Consider the following 15,273-nt stretch of genomic DNA (forward strand, 5'->3'; position numbering starts at 1 on the left):
CAAGAGGTGCTGCTGGTTGACTTGACTTTCACAGTGATTTCTCACCACATGTTCCCTTGTCTAGCTGGGTTATAGCAGGTAGAGTAGCCTTATTTTTATTAGTGTTATTTTTACTGGTTTTCATCAGTTGTTAGTCTATATTATTGTGACAACCTGTTGTATTTGGAAAACACAATTCAGATTCAAAGGTAATGCATTTTAGAATGCTAGAAACAAACATTTTAAACTTCCAGGTGTCAAACATCTATGTGATCACAGAATATTCAAAATTAGTTTAGTTTTATGAACATGCTGAAAAATTCACTAATTTTCAATATCTACATATGACAATAACAAGTGTGTAATAGTTGTAGAAAATGCACATTATACTTGTTGCCTTCATTTGTAAATGCATAGAGCTGCATGTATATAAAGCATACACTGTATATGTATATCTTTGTTCTGTCTCTCCATCAGGCTTCTCTCAGTCTGGGATGGGAGGGACCATGGGGTCCAGCCTGCCGCCGTTCCAGACCAGTATGACTTCTACTCTTGGCCAGACTGGGATGAAACCAGCTATGGACACCCAGAAGAGTTCCAGCTTGTTTGGTGTGGAAAACAAAAGCGCCACTAACACCAGTGGGAGCAGTCCCTTTAAAACCAGTGATCCATTTTCTTCTGGCAGCCCGGGAATCCACACTGTGGATCATTCTGCAGGTATCAGAAAGGCGGTTGGTTGCATGTTTTACTGTATGCTGAGCCGGCAGGGTATGTGATGTATGGAGGATTCATAAGCATTTAGGGACTAGGAGGGGGTTGGTTGGATTTTGTCACACAGCTACAGACGAGGGTGGAACTTGAACTGAATAATCCAAATCCATGGTCAGATCATACATTCAGTTTAAGGAAGCCTAAGATGTGATACCTATGGCTACTGTATTAAGTTGGCCTGGCCTTTCTGAGGCAGAGCAACAGGGACGAGAGGAGAAAGGAGTAGAGTAACAGCAAGACCGCACAGGACACACTTTCAGCAGCAGAGGGCAGTGTCTTCTGGTTGTAGTCAATATCACCAGAGCACTCCCAGCTCTGCTTTGCTTTGCTGGTGGCATCATGGCTTTACACTCGCTGTTCTCTTCATGTATCGACAGACTGACAGACGGATGGGTCTTATGCAGTGATCGTTTTGAATTAGGAACAACAAACACTTTTTCCCAGCATCTGTTTCACTTGCCTTCATTAGTGGCTGCAGTCTGAAAGAAAATCACAGGCCCCACAAGACAATTCAGCTCTCATTTGTATCGTGGGTTGTTGATATTTATCATAATCTACAGCTGCTCAAGTGAGTAACTACGGATCAATTTGGAGTTGGCGAGCAACACAGACCCACGGTTACATCATAACTTTTTGCTGTTTTCCTGTGTAATTGTGGCCAAAAGCAGCATTTCAGAAACTAGAGACATGTAGTCAGTCACAGCTTTAAGGCTGAGTCCACATGAAAAATGAAGCAGTTGCAGGATACTGATGCCCTCAGCTTGGACCTATTAAACATTTAGCCCCAGTGCTATTATTCAGCTCTTCTCCCTTCTGCCTGCTTAACGCCGGCAGTTATGTAACGTTATGTGTGCTCATGCGATATGATGAATACACACTACAGATAATCTAAGCATCTTCAAACATAAAAATATTGCCTTTTTTCTGTGTGCGTTGTGTTTAAAAATGAAAAAACTTCCAACAAAGAGCCTGCACTTGCAGCTATTCGCAAACGTTGCCAACCAGGCAGAATCCCTGCAGACGTTCTGTGAAACCCTGTTGCATAATTTCAGGTGACAACAATCGAAAGTCAAATGTAAGCTAATCTTTGACCTTACTGCTGCAAATCTTTCTTTTATTTGGCATTTACTGAGCATTTGCTGAGCATTTGCTGATCTGTAAGCCTTTTGCAAACCCAGTCTGTTGGAGGAGCCCAAAAGCAAAATAAATAGCTTAAGAATGGATCAGCAAGGGAAGATGGGTTTACAAACATAAAAACAGTGGATGGAACATGTTATTTTACGCAATTACCTCGACAGGGCTGACTCTAGCTCATACCCAACCTGGCAGTTAATGTTTTGGGACTCTTACAGTTCATTTCTCATTACCTTTGGAGGTAACATTGTCTTGTTGAACGTATCATTGCTATCTGAACTAGCCAGGCTGAGATGCTACAATAATCTCATGAAAATTAATACAAATTGATGTGAACAGAATTCAATAGAACATGCATTGTCTGTTCACAGTTAGCATTATCATTTCTTCTATCTTCTTCTATCATTATCATATCTTTCTAGGTGTTACTTCTCACTAGTCCTCTACAAGTCATGTTTTGCAGTTCATCCCGGTTGGTAGATGGAAATTCAGACAGCTATGTCTCTCTATTCCGTCCCGTCTCACGCCACTGCTTATCTAATGAAGCCAAAAAGGTTTAAAAAACCTTATGTAACGTTGCTTTTTTCACAGAGAGAGCATGTCGCTCGCCCAGGGTCGGCTTGCTGTTGATGGGAACCTTGCATCTAAAAAGAGCTATGTTTAAAGTTAGTCAGATAGTTAGACTTGAATCATCCACAAGGAAAATTTCTTGGTCACAGTAGCTTAGTTGAACGAACACTCTTAAGACCCACAAATAAAAAGAAAGATAAAAATTAAATATAAGTAACTTAAGCAAATAAATATAAGTGACTTCTGCAAAATATTGATAAAACATTTACTAGCCAGTCTTTTTCTTTGTCTGCGTTTTCTCTGCTGTACTTGAGATGCACCTGTTAAGTCTGTGCAGGGGACTCATTGTGTCGGAGCCCTAAAAAAAATTCTAATCGCCACTCAGACTGCATCTTTGCATAGGAGATGTGTTTGGAGTAGCCTGTGCTCCAACATTAATGTATCTCTTGGCAGTTTGCCCGACTCCAAATTAAGAAGTACTCCCATTAAATACCTCATTACATTAAATATTGATGATATAACCTCGGCCCTGCCTCTTCGTCAAACTGTTTATAGCTGGGGAAGCATCAGGTCACAGCGAGAAAATAGCTGTCAATTTAAATATGCAGGGAAATGTGCCAGATATAGAGGGGAATGCACCTTTCTTCTAAACTTTCATTAATATGCAATGATGCTAGACAGATGAAAGGATGGAATAAAGAAAGCCGAGATGGAAGAATAATATTTACGGACAGGAAATGACCTGATGAGAAGACTGAAAGGGTTGTAGGGGTCATTCAGTTTTTCATCCCTCCAGCTGTCTGTTTCTAACTGTCTGTTCATCTTTGCATCTCTCCTTCTCTGTGAGCTAATGAAGTACTCGTCAGTAATAATTGAGAAATACGGCTCTAGGGGGAAAAGCTTCATCCAACTGTGATGACTTAATTTTCCAATCAAGAGACGTTAGTGGGAACAGGCAAATAAGGGATCATTTTACCCCAAGTTGAACATTTTTTGTCTGTTAAAGCTTGTATGCGCCCATTGTATCGCTGCCATTTCTGTAATGTACTTTTTTATGTTTGATGTGTCATTTTGGCTCATTTCAGCATGTCCATGTGTGCACTGTGATTCTGTGATTCTTTGGTCATGCATGCGTTTCATTTTGATCACGCATGTACGACGTGCACTTGATTTTTAAGTTGCTTCCAAGCTCTGTTGATCCCAGTGCATTTGTTTTGCTTTGTTGTGTGTGTCTGCTCCCTACACAAGACCAGGTCTGTGCCCTGGATGATGATGATGATGATGATGATGATGATGATGATTTAAAAGAAAGCACAGTCCTTTCCAATCAATATTTGGAAAACTTGATAAACTACACAACATGATCATTTATAGGTGGGCCGACGGATCTTTGACTTCATTTCCTCTATTTATACTTTTTTTATTTATGGTTGTAATAAATGAGAGTAGTGGCAGCAAAAGCAGGGAGTCTTAAATAAGTGCTAAGTCTAAACGTCCACATATTTAATGTAGATGTTAAGAGGACGTCCAAACATAATCTGGCTTGTTCCCTCAACAATTTGCCAAATTCGTATCAGCACTTATGCTGCATGTGAAATGCAAATCCAAGAACATTTCAACTCCGCTGAGATGTGTTTCTGCTACGACACAAATAGTGATACCTTTAATTAAGTATTATTTACTCAACTTTAGAGAGAAAGTAAGTAAAGCAAATTTTGTTGAGTGTATTTATAAAGGAATGTACATCACATGTGATATTTTATTAATACGTTTCCAATGGTGCTTCAAAAGGGGTTCACACAGTCAAATTATGGTTACTGTTGCTGAGAGCTCCAGAAACTTGACTTCTCCATACAGTATATTTCTTGCATGGCATGCTGTAGACCATGTTAAAAAGCATGGGAGAGACTATTTGCAAAGTGTGCTACATACTGTACATCCAATACTTTAACCAGTTAAATTAGTCTAAGTTTCACAAGTAAAGATTCTTCATCTGGACTAAGCCAATTATTTTAGATTTTACATTTACATGTATACTTGCACACATAAATTTATAGACCAACTAATAGGCCAGTCGTCCAAAATCTTCCTTACTTGAAAAAGTGAATAAGTGCTCTTATTATTCACAGAGATTTCTTCTCATGAGTAGAATCGTTATCTAAACAGGTGCATAGGCACCCTGAATAGAATTTCATTCTGGCTTCTCTCTATTAATGGCCTTTGAGGAGTACTAACCCAATTTAAAATTGTGCTCTGACATTTGGCCATTTTTGGAAATAAGTTTTTTGACTTCCTTGCAACTGTCAGAATAATAAAAGATAGACTATTTTTTAGATCTGGTGTGCACCAAAGAAACTTTGGAACTTTGGACTGTTATTGTATTTCGGGTTCTTCAATTATTCAGAATCCAAGACATTTTTTTTCAACTGGTTTAACTTCAGTTGGATTGGCATCAACAATGTTAGTGGTTAATATAACTGTCTTTTGAGAAAAACGAATTCTGTGGTAGTTCACCCTTTCAAAAAACTACAATCCAGCATTGATTATGAGTAATACATGCACCATTCCTTCAGAATATGACTTGTTCTGGTATGGATCTTACAGTTTGAAGAAGACCAGGAGAGAATGAACAAGTTAGACCAAATTTAAACCTGAAATAATAAGGTCTTCTCAGGTAACTACACTCTGCTGGCTTTTTAGCAGGTGTTTCTCTGACACACTATGTGATTGGTTCCTCCTTTTATAAAACCCTCCCCCCCCTCGGCAGCTCCCGTCCTCTCTCCCAGCGGCTCAATGGATGACAGCAGCCCCACATCCTCCAACTCTGAACCCCTCAGCCCCGAGAGAGTGGGGCCGGGGGGCGAGGCTGGCAAGCAGCAGCGGCGGCGGAAGAAGAAGAGGAAGGGCCGCGACGAGGTCTACGACTTCCTGGATAGCCAGGAGAATGACGTCGGCCATTTAGACAAGCATGGGACGCAGGATAAGGGCAGAGGGGAGGCGGAGGAGGATGAAGATGAGGAGGAGAACTGGGAGTGGGAGATCAGAGAGAGTGGAGGAGGCGGTAGGGTAAAAGGCAGGAAGGTTAAGAGTCGGGCAAGACTTCCAGAGGAGTGGGGAGCGCCCCAGCAGCCTGTTTCTCCCACACCCGCTACTGTGGCTCCTAAATGGGATACAGCTACTGATCCTTGCCCTACTGAACCCAAAGCTCCAAGCTCCAGCACCAGCCCTGCTTTCCCTTCTGCCCCTGAACAAATACCCACAAGTTTCACCAACTGTTCCCATGTTAGCCTTGCAACAGATTCCTCTCCACGCTCCTATGAGCCCATGTCTGTAGATGATTTCCCCATGTCTGCTAAAGATGGACAAAAGGCAAACGAGGGGAAAGTTTCAAATAGTAAACCTGAAGCCCACACTGGCTTAGCAGCTAATGCTACCAGCAAGACTGGTTTAGCTGGGGATGTCAGCAGAAGTTTAGCGATAATGTCAGGCGACAATCTGAGCCCAGTCTCCCAGACCTTCTCGTTCCTCGATTCAGTCCTCCAGACCCCTCCGGGCTCCACCCCTGACTCACAGACCACGACCCCTATCACCAACACCCCCTTCCTTACCACCGCTTCCCTGACCAAGTCCACCCCGACCGAAGCCACCGTCCCTGCTTCACCAGCCTCTTCTGGTATCAACCCTTCCAAGAGCACTCCATACCTTCCTCCCACTTCCACTCTACCCACCAATCCATCACCATTAGTTCCTGCAGAAACGCGCTCTCCAGCGACTGCAGTCGGGTCAGCCCTCAATGTTGATGCCAAGCCGTTCATTCCCTCGGCCTCACTCATGTCCTCCACTAGTTCAACTGCAGCCAGTCCTATTGCCAGTACAGGAGTAGCAGCCTCTGCTGGAATCAGTGCTCCCATGACCATCTCAGCCACGCCCCTTAGTTCTTCAGCCTCTCCCTTTAAGAATGATGCCAGACCCCCATCATCATCATCAGACACTCCCCCGAAAAGTGCAGCCACACCCCTTAGCTCGGCCACACCCCCTCCCTCCATCGCCCACGCAGCCCCTCCCTCTCTCCCTGCACACTCAGAGCACCTGGAGTCCTCGTCGCTACAGCTCCCCCCACTGGAAGGTTGGTGAACTACAGGGAAGATTATGAATAACATGGGGCTAATTTGAACAAAAATGATCGCAGGCTAGGATGGTAGGAAGCTGTACTGTTTGTTTTCCTGTATGCATGGCTCTCTGCCTGTGGATTGAGCACGAGGCCTGCTTGGTGCTCGATCGATTTCCTCTGTGTATTTGTAATAACCAGGGCCCGACACATAAAGATACAGTGACAGACACAAATCTGCCTTTGTTACCATTTCAAAACATTTACCAGAGAAAAAAAACAAACATTTGTGTCCAGATGTATCTATTGCTGGCATGAGTGTAGGACACAAATGTACCACACTGGTCGGGCCCTATATTAACAAAACTGCAAGGATTAACCGTTAAGTTGATTTCCCTCTGCCTGCCTCTGTGTGTCTGTTATCATGATCATAACAACTGTATAACCTGACCTGCTGCTTTTGATAGCTTTCCTGTCTGTGCCTGCTCCACTGTCTGTTGTCTCATATGAGTGTCGGCTGCCTGTGTAACCTCCTGCCATCACCTTTTTTGTCTATAGAAACATATCCTGGTTCTTTGCATGGCAAAGCCAGTCTGCTAACGCCTTTTACAATATTAGCCTAGTGGCAGAGAAGATAGACGTTGACATGACTGTGACTAAGAAGACTTAAAACGTGTCTAGATCTATAAGACACAACTCACAGTTATCACGGTTTTATTGATGCCTGATTTTTGTTTTCATATTAACTGTGACTAAATTGTGTAATTACAATACAACTGTTATGGAATATTTTTGTTTTTTCCGAAATTCCAATTTGAATCCGTACCATTCAGTAAATCACACTTCATAGTAATTCATAACACTCCTTTAGTATTTAACATTCAGATTTATAAATTAAGAGTTTCAGACTAACAACAACAATTAACTTGACTTACTAATATCTTACACAACTAGAGTTTATCGTGGGACACCCTTCTGCCTATGGATAACCACTTGTCGGTGACCAAAACTCCATACTTAGGATTACTTAAGTGATGATGACAATTGCTAGTACAAATGAATCAAATCCATGATGTGGCTGAAATTGCCAGAGCACTTCTTATAGCAGACTTGAAATGATGTTGTTTGTTTATTTTTTTTCAAGGCTTATAGATACCCAAAAAAAGTTTAAGTCAAGTTAAACCACTCGGAACATAATAAAAATGTAATTGAATTATTTGTGTTTTTGTTCGGTATGTTATCCACCATGTATCAGAGTTTTCTCTGGTTGTTTTTACAAATGGCATAATTGTTTAAAGCTAATCATCCCCACAAGTGAAAAATAGCGACATTAGTGTCCAGTGTCAGGGATGGGCGAGGCAGCCCTTATCTGTACCTGACCTATTGTACCCTTGGGAAAACCCTGAGATGACCTCAGTCTATGTTTCTTCCTGTTAGTAAAGCTGAAAGTCAGTCCTGATCACTCTGTCTCTGACTAGATGCAATAGCCTGATGATGAAAATTTATATTTCCACGTGATTCCCACAATGGTTTTCTTGAGTCCTTTGTAACACCTAAAACCCGACCACCACTTGAAAAACACTTATGTGTAACATACGCATTAAAACCTCCAAATGTAAAAGTTTCTGCCACTTAGATGAATCCCAGTCTATCATTTGGATTCAGATCCTTGTACCATAGTCATCGAGACTGACATACAGTGGTAGCACTGACTAACTGTTACATTCAACCTGTAATAGTTCAAGATCTCAAAAAAATTCCTTTAACTACTAAAAACTCTAGCTGGACGTTTCAGGTTCTAGCACCAAGACGCTGAGTTGATGTTAGCGGACAGAGAAGCTGATTCCAGGGGACTAAACATAATTGTTTCTCTCCTTCTTTCTCTTTCATTCTCTTCCATGATGCCACCAACGACGTGACCTTGATTAACAGGTAGGACACGCTTTTGTTCTCCTTCTTTCATCCTTGCATGTTTTGTTCTCAGGCATAAAATTGCAAGTAACTTTGAATTCACCACAGCTGTATTTCTGAGATTGTTTAGATGGTGGTGACATCATTTAATAGAACACATAGAACATAACTCATGCAGAAACATTGTTTGGTTTTAAAAGACGAGAAAGAGAAGTTTATGGGCAGTCATCAGCGTACTATTACATTCATTCATCTGTAACTAATTGTCCTCTAGAGGGTTGCACAATACATACAGTATATGTGTACATATATATTTTCCATGTAGCCAGGCTGTTCCCAGTGCTGTGGGCACATCGCATTGAAAAGATAAATTTTATGTTTTGTCTGTTTAACTGAAAGCTGACACAGCACTCCACAGCCAGTGAGTAGAACCAAATTAGAGAAAAACTGTTGCTCCGTTGTGATCATGCACTAGCTTTCAGCTTTGTGTCCCTGTGAAAGGCTGCCTCTGCTGCAGAGGCCTGTCCACTTTGCTTATTCAGTCAGCACTAAGTTGCCCCAGAGTGAATGTGTGCTTCTGGTCTCACTGCTACAGTACAGTCACACAAACTTCGTGGGATTTGAAAAATGAGGTTATTGAGACTATTTAGAGTGAAATACAGTGTGTTATTTAAAAACTGATACAATGCTCAATAGAAACCCAGGCAAAAGGGGTTATCCCTCAGCTTAACCTTAGGTGTTTGTTGCTGTTTTGCTGCTGATTGCCATCCCTTTCATTGGACTGTCCGGACATGACACAGAGAGAGAGGTTGATGCCTGTGGTGGATCTGTGGACCCACCTTTTTCTTTTTGGTTGCTATGATTCTTTATTGTGTTGATTTCGTGATGTTTCCTTTCAAAATGAAGCATCACATTTCGAAAATCTCTCTGTGCTTTGTAAAAACCTGCCATACACTGCCTGTCTAGCACCAGTCATCTAATGGACCCAGTCAGGGACTCACTGGTATGTTGTTGAGCATTTAACAGCCTAAAAGAGGTAGGTAGAGGTCAAAAACAGAGCTAAAAGAGACATTTGTGAGGCCCGCTGACAATGTTTCTTTGTGATGACATTCTTGCAGGTTCATATTATGCTTTATGTTCTCTACATAAATATCTGAACTGATGAGGTAAAGCTCAGTGACTTCTTTTAAATCGCTTCTTAAAACACATATCTATTGATTTGCTTTTATGGGATGTCATCTTTAAATCTTATTATCTTTTTATTGAATTTTTTATGATCTTACGTTGTTGACTTTTCTAACTTTGGCCATATAATTGCTTTTATTTAATTTCATGTTGATGTTTTTATGTATTAATTATTTCTTTTCACCCTGTATTACATCACATTTTGGCTTTGGCTATAGTTTTTTTTATTTTATTATTCTCAACAACCCCAGCGTCACATGCTCTTGCTAGCATTTTCTGTCTCCGCAGCTTCATGGTCTTCGCTTTGACTCTCATTAGAAAGGATTCGCCTACAAACTAAACAACACATGCTCTACGTGTGTGACACTCAGGACAGTAGCTGTCCCCTAAAATTACAAAGGACATGGCTTCAGGTACAGGTAGTCATCACTAGATTCAGTATGTAACATTGGATTTATGTAACCCAAGGTTCTATATAGAAATACACAACCGTGTGTTTCGAAAGAGAGTTTGGATGTTAGCTGAAAGCTGGAGAAATAATACGGCTGGAGATCAGAGACTGTGATGGAATTTGTAGTCTACCCTTAGAAAATAAATACTGTCTCTTTTAATGTTTCAAGCAGCCTGCCACAGTTTGCCCAGTACAGGGAGAGGGCTTTTATTGTCCAGTCATCCTTGGAACCAGTGAGCATACTGTAATGTGCGGCTCTATTATTCTGTCTCTGTCTAGTTCTTTCTTTCTTGTGTTTCTATCTTGTCTCCTTCTATTTATAAACCTGCATACCTTTCTTCTCTCATATACAATATTGATGGACTTGCCTGTTTCCTTATATAAGACAAACATGACCTCACTTATGAACCATGTGCGTGTGTAAAAAAAACAACAAAAAAAACACACACACACAAAAAAAAACATTCCTTCTGCATGGACATCATTCTTATTTGTGACACAAAGAAAGCTTCCCAGTCTAGTAAGCAAAGCAAAGCTATCTTTTTCCAAGATGCAGTGACCTGGTTTTGTCCTTGACAGTGAGCCAGTGAGAAGGAATCAAGATGAATTCCATAAACTGAGATAAGCGCCGGGGACCCTCGTGTGTTGTGGTTGGCTGTGCTGCGTTGCAGACAGATAATCCTGTTGCATTGTGCGTTGGTTGGAAAACGCAGGGGGAGGTTGTTGTTGGTGTTTCAGCCTTTGCTCTTTGGCTCCATCAGGTGTCTGCTGAAGGGAACTTCAGCTGTGAACACGATGTAGCTGAGGAAAGACAATGAAATGAAAGGCAATTGACTGCAGAATGAGCTCATGAAGCCAGTATTAACAAGGTACAAATATAATACACTATTGTTATGGTTTGAACTGAAAATGCTCTTTTGACATTGCTGCTAAGAGGAAAAAACAACATTGTAAGGCACCAGATTCAAATTTTCTTCTCATCTTATTAAATAAATAGATTAACTGGACCATCTTGTAGGTGTTTCCTTCTGGTTCAAGTATCTAACTAGAGGCCTGGCAGCTTTAGGGTCCTGCACAGTATCTTAGTTGTTCCCAGCACTGCATTTTTCTCACTAAAAATCTTGTCTTCACTTCCTACATGTTTTTTTCAGCCCTTAGTATTTCTCAGTCTTCTAATATTCCTTCCTCTTGATTGCTAGTACTGTTTGTCCACCACTGCCATGTCCTGTTGGTTGGCCATCACCAGTTTGTCAGTTCCACAGGATCTTAGCTGGTTGTTCTCTGCTACCATGGTTGCCTCCTACTTTGATTACGAGGAGTCCAGAATGGTTATGGTATTCTGCGTACTGCTTGCCTGCTACCATCCTACATGATTGTCTTTAGGGGCATCTTTGCATCTCTTGCAACTGGTGTCCAGCCTTATTTTGCATTTATTTAGCCTGTCCTCAATTTTTCAACTTTTCATGGCTTGAAGTGTTAGAAAACTGATCATTGTTTTCGTACTACTGAAGAATATTGTCTGAACTCTATGGTGTTGAGGCTGATTGGATGACGGCCCAATGAACTCCACACACATATTTAAGCATCTGTGTATTTACTGGCCAGCAAGGGGAAAAAAAAGATGGTTCCATGCTGAAAGAAGAATTTAAAAGATCACACATCTATTTTGCATTTTTTTACTGAAGTTGCATAAGAAAATAGAACCATTTATGTTTCTCTAACGCAAAAGATTTAGAATTTTGTTAAATAATATTCACTTTCTGGCTCAAGTTTAGATAAGATAAGATTAGATTAGCTCTTGTAAACTCTTATCTCTGTCTATGCGTGCGTTAGTTTAGTATCTGATGACAGTGTTGCTCATTTCATTTCCCTGCATGTGATGGATCTGTTAGCTAGCTTCTCACAGCAGGATACCAGTGCATGGGGGGGAATGAAATCTTATTTTACAGTTTCTCTTACAGCTAAATTTCCCCTCATGAGGACTGTGTTCTGCGGGATGTCATTTAGGTCTCCTTAATGAATGGGTTGGCGCTGAAGGTTATCATCGTCTTTTGCCTTTTTCATCCCATCTTTATCAGTAGTCCTTTTTCTGCTGCTCCTACCATCTGCTGTTCCTCTGCAGATGTGTCGTTAGTCATTGCGTTCCTGCCAAGTCTGACTCAGTGACATGTAATATTATTGCAATGTGCCTGTCAGTCTTTTCTTTTTTAAGAATAACTGTCGTAAAATCGGCATTTTCTTGATTTTTGGGAAAACTTATCACCAGACTCTAGTATCCTCCTTTATCTCTTGCCCTATTGCTCTCATTCCTCTCTCTGGTATTTTCCTCTCAGTATCTTAATTCTCCTCACATCCTCCATCAATCTTGCCTTCATCTGTTGCCCTTCCTCATTTCTCATCTTTATCTATTCCTGGATTCTGCTCTCCCTAATTCTGTTTTCCTCCTTCCCTCTGTCTACCTTCCCTCTCTCTTTATCCTTTCCTATCCCTGCTTCATCCCTCATTTTCCTCTCCCCCCATCTCTTTGCCCTTTCTGTCTCCTCCATCCACGTCACAACTTCCCCTCTCCTGCCCAGACTCCCTGTGTCGCTGCGGCACCATAATAATCACTGCATCGCCGATTTAGGCGTGTGGGGGGTCGTGGGGGTGTTGGTGGCGGTGGGGGGGGGGGGGGGGGGGGATGTCAGGGAGAAATGGGAGGCGGTTGCCGTGGAAACAGAGAGACTCTGCTAGTGAGAGATGGAGGGATACAGAAGGGGTGGACTGGGTGTGACAGTCAGTGAGGTTGAAGAGTAAAAATAGAAACGTTCTGACAAGATCCTTCCCCCTCCTTCTTCTCCTACCACCCCCCCCCCACCCCCTCCTCCTCCTCCCCACCCACACCAACCCCTTCCTGCTCACTCTCTCCCTCCTCGCCCAGCGCCAACCAGCTGTAGTGTCTCTCCTCTCTGTTTCCTCCATCTCCCATCGATGTTCAACAATCCATGACTTTCAAGGGCAGGATTTGCGGTGACCTCTAAGATTTTTGCTTACGCTTATTTGTTATATACTTATTTGTTTGTTTTTTTTTCCAATTCTTGTGAATTTGTCTTAATTCATTTCTGTCCCTGGTGCCTACATTTTTCTATTGTTAGTTGCCAAAGTTTTCATTAAGCACAGACTTTTACATAACCCCTTGGGAATCATTTGAACGAGTTCAAATTTCTAATCCTTAAACTTTTCACAAAGGATTTGCTCCAGACTATTTAAAGTTAGAACAGCCCATTTATAGGCAAAGTGCAGCCATATTAGCAAACTAATGAAAAGAAAGATAGAAAGGGATTGAGAAAAGCAGGGGGAGAGAGGGAATCAAATGTATGATATGAATTTCTACCAATGATATTATAACTGCTGGTTTAAAGAATCTAACAACAAGCTCAAAGGTTGGAACAGCTACAAATGTAAGCATGTTGCGTCAGAACAAAATGGAAAGCATGAAAACTGCAGCGCCGCAGAGAGGGAACATGTTCACTAATGTGTGAGTTAATCTCATCACTCAACCATGCTAGCAGCTCTGTGATGTTCTACTTAATGTAGGCACATTGATGCTTAGAGCTAAATGTAACATCAGCATGCTAGCAAGATTACTATGAAACTGTCAACATGCAGATGGTGAGAAGCTATAAAGTAATCTTTACAATGTGCACCCCTGTGCTATGGTTTCCTGGAAATAAATAAACACAAAGCACAGCTAAGACGCATTTCAGTACAAATTTTTATGCCATTTGATCTAATAGCTTACAAAGCTGACATGTTTTGTAGGATAAATGATTCTGAGGAGGTGGAGCTGTGCAGCCTGTCATCTGCAGCTCTTCATCTAACAGCTCACTGTGGCCGTCTCTTTTTGCTTCGTTACACCATAAAATATTTCAAACTGGTCCTCTGGGTTTCCTTTGACTAATGTTGGCGATCACTTAGCATGTGTTTATTTAAATGAAAATCTTGTTCATATAAAACTGTAAAATCAGGACATAAGAGAAGGCCATCAAATAGGAAGAAGGAAAAGAAGAGTTTAAACACATTGCTATATTTATCCATTGATTATTTTAATGAGGAGTATTTAGTAACCATGGTGCAGGAGTTTTTTTTTTAAACAATTTGTGTGTGTGAGTTTTGCATTGCATAATCAACTGTCCCCTGACTGATACCAAAGCTGATCCTGGTATTTGTCCCATCGACATGGCAAGAAGACAAGAAGGAGATGTAGCAACTTTGTTCTGTGATAACATTTGACTAAATGGTCTGTAAAACTTAGACAGACAACCATTCCCTGGTTTGCCCTTTAGTGGACCATGCACCATGTTTTGCTGATGACAGACTAGTGTGTTAAACAGCACCACTTACTGTGTTCTACTGTATTCTATCTTTGAGACTATGTAGCAGAAAGTTGCTGGAAGGAAAAAAAAACGGATGGTTGTAATTTAGTACACAACATAATACAACAAAGCAAGGCTTGTTGGTCAAATGTCTTCTTCCCTCCTGTGTTGGCATCCATAACACCTTGTCGTACACAACAGGTGAAAAATGATGAATAAATTCAGTGACCAATGAATTTACATTTGGCCATGAGAGAAATAAGTGAACTGACGAACATCAGCAGGCTGAAGGTCAGTACTACAAGCTTTCAGACATTACAGTAAAAGACCTAATGAACATACCACAGACCGTTAGCTTCACCAGACACAAGGTGATTGTAACCATTAGCACATTAAAGTGATTGTAGTCTGTGAAGAGGGTTGAACACAGTTAGCTCTAGAATTCCTTTGAATGTGAACATGAACCCAAACTTCTAAGTCCAAGTCCATTGAAACCAAACAAAAGTCTAATGTGCTCCTCTCCGTCTCTGTGGCTCACTGCTCCTCTGAGGTTACAGTAGACAAATTGTTTATAAAGGGATTATGTAACAATAATTTTTCAGTTTCAGTCAGGCTTGATGAGCTGCTCTTGTTATTTTGGCACAGGCCTTGGGTTCGTTGAGGGCAGCTTGGGGTCCGTGGGAGGCCATCAGCTCTTAAGCGCAGTGTAAATCTTGAGATGGATGTCAGTAATTCTTTTATCAGGTATTTGTATTTGTTGAAAATGATAGGTTCAACTTCCAAACCTGGCTTCCAATTTGTCTTTGTTA

The 15,273-nt window shown here is 41.3% G+C and overlaps 1 protein-coding gene across 4 annotated transcripts in view; it reads left to right on the forward strand.

Moving 5' to 3' along the window:
• Positions 1 to 15,273, forward strand: part of map4l (microtubule associated protein 4 like) — an 83,410-nt gene that overhangs the window by 32,251 nt on the left and 35,886 nt on the right. For all 4 annotated transcript variants that reach the window (XM_047588773.1, XM_047588774.1, XM_047588775.1 and 1 more), the window contains exons 5-6: positions 457 to 696; positions 5,222 to 6,580. In XM_047588773.1, coding sequence (XP_047444729.1) covers positions 457 to 696; positions 5,222 to 6,580 — 1,599 coding nt within the window. The remainder of the gene's footprint in view (positions 1 to 456; positions 697 to 5,221; positions 6,581 to 15,273) is intronic.

Source organism: Mugil cephalus, chromosome 7, assembly GCF_022458985.1.
Source record: "Mugil cephalus isolate CIBA_MC_2020 chromosome 7, CIBA_Mcephalus_1.1, whole genome shotgun sequence".
Taxonomy (NCBI): Eukaryota; Metazoa; Chordata; class Actinopteri; order Mugiliformes; family Mugilidae; genus Mugil; species Mugil cephalus.